The sequence below is a fragment of the Siphateles boraxobius genome, unplaced genomic scaffold, assembly GCF_051911475.1.
Source record: "Siphateles boraxobius isolate OS27281-9 unplaced genomic scaffold, OSU_SipBor_1 186, whole genome shotgun sequence".
In the NCBI taxonomy this organism is placed as follows: domain Eukaryota; kingdom Metazoa; phylum Chordata; class Actinopteri; order Cypriniformes; family Leuciscidae; genus Siphateles; species Siphateles boraxobius.
The window spans coordinates 49,504-64,933 of record NW_027508795.1 but is presented as its reverse complement, the minus strand read 5'-3'; the positions used below and the strand labels follow the sequence as shown (position 1 = coordinate 64,933).

The window sequence follows — 15,430 nt, the reverse complement described above, 5'->3', positions numbered from 1 at the left end:
AAACGGCGCCTCATATGAGGGTAAGAGAGCGCGCGCGAGAGAGAGAGGAACGAGCGAGAGGTAGTCAAATCAAATACGATTGTAAATAGGCTCAAACAGGCTTTTACACACCTGCTCTAACTCGCTCTGGCTGGTTACACCATAGACAGTGCGTTACACACGCTTGCTAACTGGAACTGGGCGCGTTCGTGACGTTCAACTTCCGGTATAAAATTTTTTACAAAATAAAATAATGCATTTTTTTTTAAAAATAAAAAAAAAATCGATTTTTGAAGATTTAATAATCGATTCATACTCGTCCATAACATATTCGCGATTAATCAATAATCGATTTTTTTCACCACCCCTATTATGCACGATATATATGCATTTGTGCATGATTGAGTTCACACCAGACAGCAACATAGCGTCGGCCCAGATCCGGCCCAGATGGGGCGTGTGAGATCCATGTGTACCAGATGTGGGCCGGATCTGGGCCGACACTATGTTGCTGTCTGGGACAAGTCTGATGTAATTATGATTACATTAAACTAGTGCTGGGCAATGATTAATAAAGTTTGTGTTTACATTATATATGTGTGTATAATTATTTTGTGTTTTTATATTTAAGAAATATTTGCATGTATATACTGTAATTATACATAATCTATATTATATATAAATATAAATATTTTATATATAAATTTTAAAAAAATCTGAAATACATAAATGCATGTTTATTTATATATACAAAATAGTACACAGATATATATTATGTAAACACAAACTTTTATTTGGATGCGATTTATCGTTGTCCAGTACTACATTAAACACGTCATATCAGCATATCACATTTTAACATAATATACATCTAAAATAATCAGCACTGAAAATTCAAGAAAACAAATCTGTGGAAGTCAAACCCCTTCACATGCGTCTGAATGGACCGTGTTCGAATGAAAGTGTGACTTGCAATATTATCTCCCGAGGAAAGAGTGAGCGTATGGAAGGAATGCAGGACAGAAAGGAGAGGAGGAAGACCTGGGCTTTGATCCGCGGCCCGTAGCAGAACCCGAATACTGACACGGCTCCACAACTTCTGAGGAATGTGCTTTAAATACCTCCCCGTCTCAGTCACGTCTCAGACCCTGCAGCTGGACACACAATGCAGAGAAACATTTGGCATAACGTTCATTTATAAAGCCTTGTTTCTTCCAAATAATCCACAGAGTGCATTCCCTAAACTATTCAACATGACTTTATTGAAATTAAATCTGTTGAAATTGACTGTCATCCTTGTTCTCCAAATATGCAATACTGCTTTTAAAAGAAATATAATAAATCAAAATGCTGGTTAATTCACCCTTGCAAAAAAACATTATCTTTAACTAAAGGAATAGTGCACCCACAAATTAATGAGGCCATACTTATTGTAATAAATTGTTATAATGTTGTCATTAAAAAACAGCTCCTTTCCTATGAAACTTCGTCACATATACATGTTTTTGGCATTGTTTCAATAAAGTTTCTAGTAAACTGAGTGTCTTGTACTTTAGAATCTTTGTAATTTCAGTGGATTTCTTTTGTCGCAGTGTGTTATGCCACTGAAAGATAATCTTTGTGATCTTTGAATTTTCAGAATGATTTACTTTTGATTTAAATAAATGTCACGAATTAATCAAAATTGAGCCTAGACATATTCTAACGTTTGACAAGTGAAAAAAAGTGTCTAAATTGTATTCATTTTGAACAGTACATCTATTTTCATCATCTCAAATCTAACAAGCTTACTTTTGTGAAAAGGTTTGAAAATATATTTTAGAACTATAATAAATCAAAATGCTGTGTAATTTACCCATGCAAAAAAACAAACAAAAAAAAAGATTATCTTTAGTGCACCCAAAAATATATGTTGTCATAATTATTTTAATAAATTGTTTTAATGTTGTCATTAAAAAACAGCTCAAACTGTGACAAATATAAATGTTTTTGGCAACATTTGTTGTTAAATCATGTTTCAATCAAGTTTCTAGTGTCAACTCTGTGTTCTACTATTGAACTTTTTATGCTTTCAGTGACTTTTTTGACCCCAGTGTGAGTTATCCCACTGAAAACATTCACAAAGATTCAGTTTCACATATTGAAACCTTTGAAATTTCCGAATTCCTTTCTTTTCTTTTAGATAAATATCTAAATTCCATTTGACACGCAGAAAAAAAAACTGTTTAGGTCTAAATTGTATTCATTTTGAACAGTACATGTATTTTTATCACCTCAAACTTACTTTTGTGAAATGGTTTGAACATTTCTTTGATTAAAACACATGCCACGTTTTGCAGTGATGTTGCTTTAAGACTTCGGCTGTGGTCATGAATGGGTTACAGGAGCGTCGGCTCGACCGGAAATGACGCGAGCCAATCACAGCCAGCGGTGCTTGATGGAGGCGCGTGACGTCATCCGGAGTCTTGAGGGGATTGGAATGCTACAATGTAACAATCGCAACTGGACGCTTCGGATTAAAGCGCTGGAATGTTACATTGTATCATCGGCATCGGAGAAAGGGCTTTGAATGAATGTTACACTGAATAGAAAAACGCGTTTGTGATGCTTTCAAAACAACAACAACTGCTCGATCCCAAAGGAAGATTTATTTTAGCCGTAAAATATGTGAGAACACACGGATTTGTGGGGATTTATCCGGCCGGGAAGTTTTTGACAGGATCTTTCTGACCCACACACATCACGTGAGATCCATCACTGAGGAAGTTCTCTGATTGCCCCGAGCCTGGATTTCAGGAACACGTCTCTGAAAGTACTTTCTGATGATTCTCACTGACCCAGAGCTGGTCAGGTGTCATCAGACAGTAGTTTAGATGCTGTCTAATGCGAACCAGTCACTGGAAAGGAGAGAGGTAGATCCATAAAAAGGGGTTCAGGTCAAGTCGCCCACATGCTCTGGATTTGGGATCGGAATCATAAGGTGGAAGTCGAGAGCATCAAATCCCTGCAGGTCTGTGGAAGAAGATGCGGTCCAGCAAGAGTTAACCCCTTCAGATTCATCAGCAAACCGCTCCATCTGGATCTAAGGACACATGCAGGCCAAAAAACGCTATTTAATTCTGTCCTCTGCAGGTGTGTGTCTCATTCTCCTCTTTTACCTGCAGGGACCATCTTCCAGAAGGAGTCCAAACCAAGGGGATGATCCTCGTCCACACTGGCCCTCCTTCTCAGATCCGCTCCAAGCTTTTATTCCCTGGGATCAGACCCAAACTGAAGACTACAATGTCCGAACTTCTCCGAGACACAGAAGAGATGACAACTCTGGATCCTACAAGTGCAGAATGGACTCGTGCTTCGACTTCTCCTTGTGCAAGAAGAACGGCTTCAAAGTCTACGTCTACCCTCAACAGAAAGGTGAGAAGATGTCGGAAAGCTACCAAAACATCTTGTCCTCCATCGAAGGGTCCAGGTTCTTCACTTCGGACCCGGGACAGGCTTGTCTCTTCGTTCTGAACCTCGACACCCTCGACCGAGACCAGCTTTCTCCTCAGTACGTTCACAACCTCAAAACCAAGATCCAGAACCTGAACCTGTGGAATAACGGGCGTAACCACCTGATCTTTAACCTGTATTCTGGGACATGGCCGGATTACACGGAGGATTTGGGGTTTGATATCGGACAAGCCATGTTGGCCAAAGCCAGCATCAGCACCGAGAACTTCAGACCCAGATTTGACATCTCAATCCCGTTATTCTCCAAAGATCATCCTCGGACTGGAGGAGAACGAGGGTATTTAAAGTACAACACCATCCCTCCTTTTAGGAAATACATGCTGGTTTTTAAAGGCAAGCGCTATCTGACTGGGATTGGATCTGACACCAGGAATGCGCTCTATCACGTCCACAATGCTGAAGATGTGGTTCTCCTCACCACATGCAAACATGGCAAAGACTGGCAGAAACATAAAGACGCTCGCTGCGACAAGGACAATGCTGAATATGACAGGTAAGATTTCTAGCAACTCTAACTAATGCATCCTTATTATATTATGCTAGTAGATCATGTAGAGTGGCCAAAAAAAAGCATTTGCTAATGCAAAATAAATATGTTAATGTCATTGCAATAGATACTAAATATTAAAGCAATATTCTTTTATGTTAAATTAAAGATTTTTGCATTTTTAAAGCAAATTTCTTTTTGGATTTGTAGTGATAAAACAATAGATGTTCTGGTAACACTTTACAAAAAGCAATTAGTTAACGTTAGTTAATGAAGTGACACTTTAAAACAACTCTAACTAATGCATCCTTATTATATTATGCTAGTAGATCATGTACAGTGGCCCCAAAATGTATTTGCACATGCAAAATATGTTAATGTCATTGCAATAGATAAAAATATCAAAGCTAGTGTCATTTATGTTAAATTAAAGATTTTTGCATTTTAAAAGCAATTTTTTTTATAGATTTGTAGTAATAAAACAATAGATGCACTGGTAACACTTTACAATAAGCCTGTAGTTAATGCAGTAACTAACATTAACAATGAGCAATACATTAGTTACAGTATTATTTGTTAACTCGGGTCTATTAACTAATATTAACAAATACTAACTTTTTGTTTTATAATGTATTTGTAAATGTTGAAATTAACAAATGCTTTCAAAGTGTTTTTCTTTATTAGTAACTAATGTTAACAAATGGAGCCTTATTGTAAAGTCTTACTGATATATTGTTCAAAGTGAAGACAAAAAGATTTTAAACACTTAAAAATGTGTTATAATCTTTGATTTAGATAGCAAAATATTAAGAACTAACTTAACTTTTCTGATGTGTTTGCATTGACTTTAAAGCAACTTTTGTAGAAAAGTACATTTTAATCTGAACTAAATGTGTTATTTTAATGAACATTTGTTATTATAAAGTGATTCCAAAAACGTATTTGCTGTCATTCTGGTGGGAAAGACACTGAACGTTGTTATATCATGAAATGCCACTACAGTTTTGCATTATTCTTGTTTCAAATGATGATCAAAAACGATATTTCTAATGCAGTGATTTTTTTTAAACCCTAAGCTGATGCTTATCATTATAACATATCATTTCAAATTGAAGTGCACATGAAATGGCTTTAATGCATTAATGCATTAAGATGTGCAGCCCATAGGAAGCAAAAGCTTTCAATGTGAATGGCATAATATAATAACCCTGAATATCTCTAGCACACATGCTCAGGATATATTTGTCATGGCTGGGTTTTTTGATAAAAATACAGTAACATTTTGAAATATTATTACAATTTTATCTCACAATTTTGTCTTTTTTTCGCACAATAGCGACTTTACGTCTCACAATGCTGACTTTATTTTTCAGAATTGCATGTTTATATATATATATATATCAGAATTGCATGTTTATAACTTTATAACACGCAATTGGGAGATATAAAGTCAGAATTGCATGATATAAAGTCGCAATTCTGAGGAAAAAAGTCATTTATTCCTTAGAATTGGACTTTATAACTTGCAATTGCGTGTTTATATCTCACAATTCTGAGAAAGATGTCAGAATTGCGAGAATTAAACCGGCAATTGCGTTTTATAAAGTCAGAATTGCAAGTTTATTTCTCACAATAGGACTTTATATCTATCAATTCTGAGAAATAAAGTCAGAGATGTAAACTCGCAGTTGTGAGATAAAAAGTCACAATTATCTTGTAAAATGTTTTATTCTGTGGCGGAAACAAGCTTCCACAGTCTTCAGTGTCACATGCTCCTTCAGAATCATTATAAAAGGCTGATTTGCTGCTATTTTAGATTCTAAAAGTATTTCACAGATTTACTGTATTTTTGATCAAATAAACGCAGCCTTGGAAAAACAATCTTTCCAACTTTTTAACAGTTCTAGTTGTGTATTTTTGTTCAGAATTAGGATTTCAAAAAATATGTTTTATGCAATCTCCTTCCTCAACTGTTATTATAGCAGGTGTTAAGAAGTCAAACTCTTGCGACTGCTTTATCGCTGTTGATCACACCGTGATCTCCGTGTGTGTGTGTGTGTGTGTGTGTGTGTTGGTGCCTCGGGCCCCGGTTCCCTGCTGTGTGTTTTGTCCCGGTGAGACGGGGACGGGCGGCTCTGAAGGATTGGTGGGAACAATGTTCACTGGTGCCAGTCTCTCTCTGTTTAAACAGCCGTTCCCAGACCCCACGAATGCCTGTGTCCCTTGCGACCCCTCGCGACCCCTCGTGACCCCTCGTGGCCTCACTGTCATCCCGCCCATCGACAGGCTGTTCTGGGTGCTCACATGCCACTCACACAGTTAATAACCCAACAGTAACACAGCTGTGTTCTTACTGAGATGTGCATGTACTATCGGCATACACTCTTACAACACAATAGTAGCTGATATCTAATATAATGCATATACAGTCAAACTAATATTTATTCAGATGTCTTCAACATTTCTCACATTATCACAGTTTAGAAAATGGTAATAAAATATGAGAATAACTCAGAGTTATTAAATCAGTTGATATTTCACTGGTTTTGTCCGTCCTTCTGTTAGACTCTCACACATGAATTATGTTGAATATCTGTCAGCTGTTAAATTTAACTACACAATTAGATAATACCAGTTTAGCTCAACCAGTTACCAAGCAATGCTTCATGTTGTTCAGTCTGTGGTGTAAAAAGCTGCATTAGTTATTAAAGAAAAAACACTTCAGCAAAACATAATCAGCTCAAAGTGTCCGAATAAATTTTGGTCCCAATTTTTTTATTAATGTTACTGGTAGTCGCTGTATGAAGAATTGTTGTGTATAATGTGTCACAGTTTACTTTATTTTGCTCTCCTCACTTACATAAATCAACTATAGTGTCCTGCACAAACTAGTAAAAAAAATATACAAAATTATATCTGGTATCTGAATAATATTTGGTTTGACTGTATCATTTTTGATCATCAACCAAACTGCCCTAAATATCGGCATCTCAAATTGGCTGATTAATCAATCTATGAATGTTTGAAACCAAAAATTTGCAAGATTGTCAAATTTTGAAGTTCTTTAAAGTCCACGTTATTTTGGATAATCTTGAATATGTCGAGGCTTCCGGTGTCATTCGCTTCCAGTTATTTATAGCAGTTCAAAAACAACTCGTTATGCTGTTTGATATTGCAAACTGGTATTTCTTACCATATTAAATTCATGTATTTTCATAATTGAACGCACTGGTTTGATGCGCAAAGAGTCTGCACTTTGTTATTCTTCTAGCAGCTCTGAGACAAACTCATTTATGATGGAGGAAAAAGAGTCAGATTGCAGTTTTATTACTGATATTTTTCACCAATTTCCCAGGAAGTGACAATCAAGGGAACGAAACTCTGTTTTATTCGCAAATGTTTTATGTCATATTCAAATGTGGTGCATAAGTAAGTTTTGATGGAAACAGATCATGCTTAATGCTTATAAAGTCTTAGTAAGCTGTAGTTGCATTTACAGTCCATTCTGTATTATAGTTGCAGCTTGGCACATCAATCAATATAATTTGCTTTTTTCAGCAGTTTGCAATGACTTCAAGTGGCGTAGAGTCCGTTTCAGAATTACCCACATGCCATGTGTTTTGATTTTGGGTGCAAGAAGCCTTTCTAGTTTTTCCATGTTTTTTGTGGTATTTTTAAGAGTGTTTAACCTAGAGTTTTTAATGCAGAGGGAACCATTTGCAAATGTTGATCACGTCAGCTGTACTCAAGTTACTCCTATAGCTTTGCTTTCAGAATTTGAGCCATGTTTGAAATCCAGCTGCACTAGTTTAAAACTTGTGTCCCAAACGACGCACTATACACACTATGTACTCAACCATGCACAATGTAAAAAACAGTTGCTGACTTACATTTTTACGTACAAGCAACCTGTATGTTTAAGTCATTTCAACTTAAATTACATTAAACTGACTTAAAAATGAGTTGAATCTTGCTAACTTATATAAAAAAAAGTTGAAACATATGCTGTCATAACATTGTGAATTAATTTTAAATGGTTATTGTGTCATTCAACATCACCAACATTGGTGTTTTCAGTTAATTAATTGCATCATCAGGGTACTTAAAGTGTTCTTATTATTATTTCATTTGTATTTTTCTTGATACCAGAACAGTGCATAAGTACATGAATTGGGATGCACCTTTTAATAAATTGTGGTATTGAGAAGCTAATATTCATATGAGCCAAATTCACTTTGATCACTTTGAGTTGAAATGTAGTGCTTCTTTTGACATCCCGAGGTGCACTGTCTCAAACATTTAAAACGAAATTTCACGGACCATTTCTCTTGAAGTGCCGTATGACAAGTTTGAAAAATGCATGGCGTATTTCCATTGGAGGCGGATGTTCACTGCGTTCTCATTTCCCGCTGTAGCCATAGGCCTTCTCTGTGCGAGGACGGATGCTGAAGTTGTTGAACATGACCGTTCTTGTGAATGTGAAATGCTGATGGCTGTGACGCTGAATAATTGATCAGATGTGTTTTATTCATGTTATGTTTTTTTTTTTTCTCTCCACTTGAACATTTCTGAATCTTCATAAATTATTTATGAGCGCACAAAGTCATCTGCATCATTTCAGTCCGGCGTTCAGATTTGCTCATGAAAGATTATGGAACAAAATGATTAGCTTGAAACTGACCAAACTCAACTGCATGGAAATAACTGATTTTGAAGGTGTTTTCATGCAATTATGGTGCATGTGAGTCTTTAAAGTCCCTCTATTGTGATTTTTTGAATATTACATTTCATGCAATCTGTAATATAGCTGTTTGTTAATGTAAAAGATCAAAGTGCATGACAAATACTTTTTGTCTTCTAAAAGAAAGAATCGATTCTGAAGTGAATGTATCTGTTTTATAATGTACTTAGAAAAGCCCAACCAGGGACAGGAGTTGAAAATTAGTATTAGCTATAAACTCTATATGCTGCGCATCAGTTGCAGGATTTGTATTGTAACCATGTTTGACTGCATTGTCCCTGTTAAACAAATAAATAAAAACCTAGGTAAAAATATTACAAATTTGCATAATGCTAGCCTAAGATCTTCATTGGCCGCCTGTGAACAACTTCTACTTAGCCCCGCCCTCAAACACTGTAGTTGTGGCAGAGACTGGAAGAGTTTGGTTCGTGTTGTGGACATGTTGAAAAGACGCTGGTTTTCTGTGCATTTTCATGCACTTTATAAGGAATTAGACTCTCGCTGGAATTGATGCATTAAAACCGACGCCATTGTTCATATCACTGTGTATCAAGCGATAAGGAAGAGCAGAGATTCAGATATGGTAATGTGCTTTTCATTTTTGACGTGCTGTAAGCCGTCGACCAATCACAGCAGACTGGGCCGTCTGACCAATCAGAGCAGAGCAGCTCTCAGAAAGGCGGAGCTTAGAGAGACTGAATCTTCAAACTAACCGTTTCAGACTCTTTGAGAAATGAGGAGATGTGTATTTTGAGAAAATTAAAATGTTTTTGACCTTGGATGCATGTAAACCTGTTGTAGGAAACTCCAAAACATCATTAGGAATCTTTAAGACGGCATAATAAGGCAGTGTTAGATTGCTTGATACTCTCAAGATTATGATTAAACCTTGCAGAATCACTTGTTGCACTTGGAATGTTTTTTACTCAAAAATCTGAATCAATGCATTTAAAATGCAATGTCTGTTAGCTTTCTTAAAGTTATGAGATCAATAGCACTGCTCTACAGAAACTGGGAAGAATGACTAAGAGTTGACTTTGAGTGTTTTCACAGATGTAAAGAGCAAAGCACACCAAATAAATACTTGATGAAGTGTCTGTATTTTGTCTGTTCGTTGTCTCGATGACGCTGTCTGTCAGGGTAGACCGTTCGGTGTAATCTGATTGGCGAGTGCTCTTTGCAAAGGAACTTGGACACTGGTTGATGACAATGCCGGTTAGGTTACATAACCTTGGATTTACTCTGCTGCCCTGTTAACACAGCTAATCATCTTAAACGAATCCCAATCCTTTATTAGGCTGCTTCTTAATTGGGGCCCTGAGGAAGTGGTTTAAATGCTGTCATTGACTAAAGAAAATGACACAGAGCCAGATAGCTGATGTTCAGATGCATGGAGTTTTTAGTTGTGATTAAAAGGGTCATGACAGGAGAAGTCAAATTTGCCTGGATCTTTGCCTGACATCTAATAGGTCTTTATAACATTAAAACCTCCTTCAAGTTTCATAGTTTAAAATGTCCTACTCAGTATAAACAAAGTGTTTATTTATTCAAGCTCCAAAAACAGCTTGTTTTGATATTGCGGGATTTGTGATGTCACACGGGCAATACATTTGCATAAGTCCGCCTCCCGAGCAAGACATCGACCAATAGTGATCCATCATCACATCATAGGCCCCGCCCTCTGGCGTTCAGTCACTGAACAGCCTTAAAGGAGCCGCGCCTTAAAAATGGATAATTTCTGAAAAAAACATTTTTATTACTTAAACAGTAGTAAAAGTATGGGAAATCCTATCAGGCTGTAATGATACTGTAGAGATGAGATTAGGAATGAACCCAGGTGCGGGAGCTTTACTCAAAGAGTGCAGGACAACTGGGCAAACAGGATCCAGTCTGTGGAATAGTTCATAAGTTTAACATGTTCGGACTCAGCATTCATCCATAACAGCCATCAAGGCAATTTCAGGAACCAGTGGGTGAAGACATAAACCAAAACTCAGGACAGTTAAGCATTCACTGGTAAGCATTAAATTTCCTCAGAAGCAGGGATAACGAAAATCTCAAATGAGAAATGAAACTCAAACAGAATTGCATACTCAGTATATATAAACTGTAATCTCTTTTCCCACAACTTAAATGGAGAACTGAACATAACTATATATAGGCTAATGTGTAACATAGAAACGTAGAAAACACGTATCTGAAGTCCAATCTGAGTCACAAATAACATCCAGGAAACACAGACTTCCATGAGTGCACAGAGAGTATTTACAACATTCAAGCCAAGACTGATAGTCACTGCAGTATTTTTTTAAAGCACACTAAAATGCCAACTAACAAGCATCAGGTGTGGCTCTTTTCAGGACATACAATTTTCATACGATTTTTACATAGTTACGTCCATTAGGTGGCAGCAGAGGACTGTTATGAGTGAGTGAGTTAGCAGACTATTCAACCATTTCAGTGAAAAAGGCTGCTTTATTCAGGAACAAACGATGCTATGGCTATCAATGTCAATCATTGCTATTTCAATTGTGAATATCATCACTGTATCGCGCATAAATGCATGTAATTCCCAAAACTTTGCAGCGTGTACGTGGCCATTGGTCCTAGCAGCATGAAAAACAGGTTTTGTACAAATTCTCAATGGATATTAGAAAGCGCACAACAAGCGCTCCCATTATAATTACTAAAAAGCTGTTACTCATCTTCATCGAGATCTCTAGCACTCCCGTAGAACCAGGACTATTAATTATTAAAAATTAGTAACTTAAGTCTATATGTTTCCAATTTATGCAAGGAATACAAAAGCCCCGACATGGAGTGGATAGATATAGAAAGATATATATATATATACACTCACCTAAAGGATTATTAGGAACACCATACTAATACTGTGTTTGACCCACTTTCGCCTTCAGAACTGCCTTAATTCTACGTGGCATTGATTCAACAAGGTGCTGAAAGCAATCTTTCGAAATGTTGGCCCATATTGATAGGATAGCATCTTGCAGTTGATGGAGATTTGTGGGATGCACATCCAGGGCACGAAGCTCCTGTTCCACCACATCCCAAACATGCTCTATTAGGTTGAGATCTGGTGACTGTGGGGGCCATTTAGTACAGTGAACTCATTGTCATGTTCAAAGTGTGCCAAGAAAACATCCCCCACACCATTACACCACCACCAGCAGCCTGCACAGTGGTAACAAGGCATGATGGATCCATGTTCTCATTCTGTTTACGCCAAATTCTGACTACCATCTGAATGTCTCAACAGAAATCGAGACTCATCAGACCAGGCAACATTTTTACAGTCTTCAATTGTCCAACTTTGGTAAGCTCTTGCAAATTGTAGCCTCTTTTTCCTATTTGTAGTGGAGATGAGTGGTACCCGGTGGGGTCTTCTGCTGTTGTAGCCCATCCGCCTCAAGGTTGTGCGTGTTGTGGCTTCACAAATGCTTTGCTGCATACCTCGGTTGTAACGAGTGGTTATTTCAGTCAAAGTTGCTCTTCTATCAGCTTGAATCAGTCGGCCCATTCTCCTCTGACCTCTAGCATCAACAAGGCATTTTCGCCCACAGGACTGCCGCATACTGGATGTTTTTCCCTTTTCACACCATTCTCTGTAAACCCTAGAAATGGTTGTGCGTGAAAATCCCAGTAACTGAGCAGATAGTGAAATACTCAGACCGGGCCGTCTGGCACCAACAACCATGCCACGCTCAAAATTGCTTAAATCACCTTTCTTTCCCATTCTGACATTCAGTTTGGAGTTCAGGAGATTGTCTTGACCAGGGCCCCACCCCTAAATGCATTGAAGCAACTGCCATGTGATTGGTTGATTAGATAATTGCATTAATGAGAAATTGAACAGGTGTTCCTAATAATCCTTTAGGTGAGTGTATATATATATATATATATATATATATAGAACCAGTCCCAATTCGCATACTATCCGTCCTAAATAGTATTCGAAAATATAATTAGTACGTCCCAAATCGTAGTATGTTGAAATGAGTGTTCCAAAGATACCCGGATGGTCCACTATTTCCGGTCAGAATCAGAAGTGCAGATCGATGCGCACGCTAACGGCTAATATTGTCCACAACCCATCGAGCGTTGGACGAGGATTCGATTAGAACTACAAACACGAGTGAAAAGTGTTAAAAAACTACAGACATGGAGGACGCGCGAGTCCGGCGGTTATGTAGAGAGGTTTAGATAAAGGGGTTTGAGTGATTAATTATCAGTATCTAACCTGACGAAAATGTATTTATTCAACATTGTCTACGTTATATTGCATCTGCAGCAGCATTGTGAACTTTTGTAAAGATACGTTTAGCCATTACCTTTTAAGTGCATCATTATATTCAAATTGCAAACACAAGAGGAGAGTACATACTTTTAGGTCGTAGTATAAGTAGGCGAATTGGGACTGGGCCGTAGATAGAGAAAATTACCCCTCAAAAGAAGTCAGTAAGAAGCTTTCTCTTCCCGACTGCGAGTGGACGTTTATTATTCTCCATTTTTTTAAAGCTAAAATGAGCTTCATACCAAAGGCACTCATTGATAAAGATTTTAAGAACTTTATAATAACTCTATAGTGACTATCTGTTACTATATTATAATAAATACATGCTGACGTCACAGACCACTGAGTGAGGCATCAATCCAGCAGTTCTGTCACCGATGTTATGCACACATGTGGGCGTGGTATTTATATTTTAAAGAGACATGGTAACTAGCCTATAAACAAACGTAATATAAATTAATGTAAATAATTAATTCACGAAATGTACCGTATCCTTTGCATGCATTTAATCAGATTTGTCATTATTATTTTTACTAAAATAAAAATATCTGAGGGACCCATTTAATTCTTATGGGGGGTCCCTAAAACCTTATGGGGGGTCCCGGATCAATTCGAGCACTGGTTAGGACCCCTTTAAAATCTGTCTGCTGGTGCGACTCATTTGGTCCTTGTGCTTTTTTGTTAAATAAAAAAATATTTTGTGTGAAATTAGTTTTTGTTAAATCAGCATAGGTAAGATATTTGTTTGTTGGACAAACTTACCTATCCAGACCAAACCCCGAATGAACATGGCTGGAATATGAAAGCTTATCAAATGCAAAAACCAATCAAACAGTGATTTGTAATGTTTAGCCGTGTTCAGCATTTAGCTCTTGCAAATCAAACGCAGTGCGTGCAGAATCCCACCGGACAGTGCCGTCTGTGGTTAAATTAGGTGGAAGTAATCCTCTCCCTATTTTCCACTGCCTATTATGTGGAAAATCCCACCTTTATCTGTCACTAATAACAAGGAAGTCGTGATTGTCTCGATTCAGCGACTGAAAACACCAGGCGTGCAAAACGTCACGAGGAGATTCGAATCATTTGCCTGAGCTTCTGTTTGGTTATCTGTATTTCGACTTTGTATCACTGAACAAAATGACAATGAGCTGTGTTTTTATTATTTTTTGTTGAAGTTGTTTTGCTCACAATGTTTATCATGTGATACTTCTGTCGTAATCAACTGATTCAAGAAGATTCAAAACATTTAATGCAAAAAACGAAATACTTTAAAATTTACTTATTTTATGAAATGTTTTAAATCAAAATACAATTTGTATTAATTCCTAAATATTTTATTGAATTTGAGTGTTTGTTTGATTGATTAATTGATTGATTGGAAAAGAAATGCCACATGGAGATTTCCAGGATTTTTTTTTAAATCATTGCAACATTGAGTGCCAAGATGTGCACATTTTGTTAGTTTACTAAATTTTTCTGCCAGCACTATTTTCTTGTGATTTTTTTTTTAAATTATTATTTTTTCATTTTTTAACAATGATTAATATCATTGATCCAATGGAGTTTATGACCTTAATATATATACATATATATTATGGTATTTCTGACATATCATTTGACTTTTATGTAATTTGTCAAAATATATTATCTTTGATTTTACACAGGCTCTTTTTGCCTTCTCCCAGGAGATCTTTGCCTATTTCAGAGCTTTACTCGTATTATTTTGTCAGCTCTAAAGCAAGTACTAATTTGAAGCCTCTTGTCTCCCTTCTGTAATGCAGATTTGACTACTTTCTCCCGTGCGAGCAGCTGTAATTATGCACTCGGGCTCTGCAGAAGCTTTAATAAGATACACACTTCAGCAGACAGCGGACTATTCACAAATCAATGGCTTCTCCACTCCTCTGCTCAATTACGGCCAGTTTCTCACCAGCTTTCGAGATCCTAATAAACTGGGATATGAAAACATTTTGAAGAGGGCATTCAGTTTGCAATAATAATGACAAAACATTCCCCATTATTAATCAAAGCCCTGTTGATAAGAACGTTGCCAAGCATTTTTAAGGGCTCATATCTGCGTGTCACGACTATAAACGTCTCAAATTAGGCTTGATAAGTCGAGAGCATTGTTTGGCTCATTGTAGTTTCCCAGCCTCTCGTCTTTTAGTTCTTTCTGGCAGTCATGGCTGGAGTTGATTTGAATTTCTGTATGAAGCATAAGTGGATCTTCTTGTGTTTGGAAATTTTTTATTCAGTTATTCATTAGCAGTTTCTCATTTTCTCTGATTAAAAAGCTGATCTTGTCTTCTTCGGAGGGACGTCTTTAATTCATACGCAGAATAAAGGGGCGGGGCCTGGTTGAGTTAGTTAGTAGTGTGTTAAACTGGTGGTTATGGTA

General features: G+C 37.0%; 1 protein-coding gene across 1 annotated transcript in view; it reads left to right on the top strand.

Moving 5' to 3' along the window:
- Positions 1-2,426: 2,426 nt before the first annotated feature.
- The window catches only part of LOC143741303 (exostosin-1a-like), a gene marked incomplete at its 3' end in the record, with an annotated part of 62,450 nt that continues 49,446 nt past the window's right edge, over positions 2,427-15,430 (top strand). The window contains exon 1 of the mRNA XM_077233736.1: positions 2,427-3,985. Coding sequence (XP_077089851.1) covers positions 3,072-3,985 — 914 coding nt within the window. The remainder of the gene's footprint in view (positions 3,986-15,430) is intronic.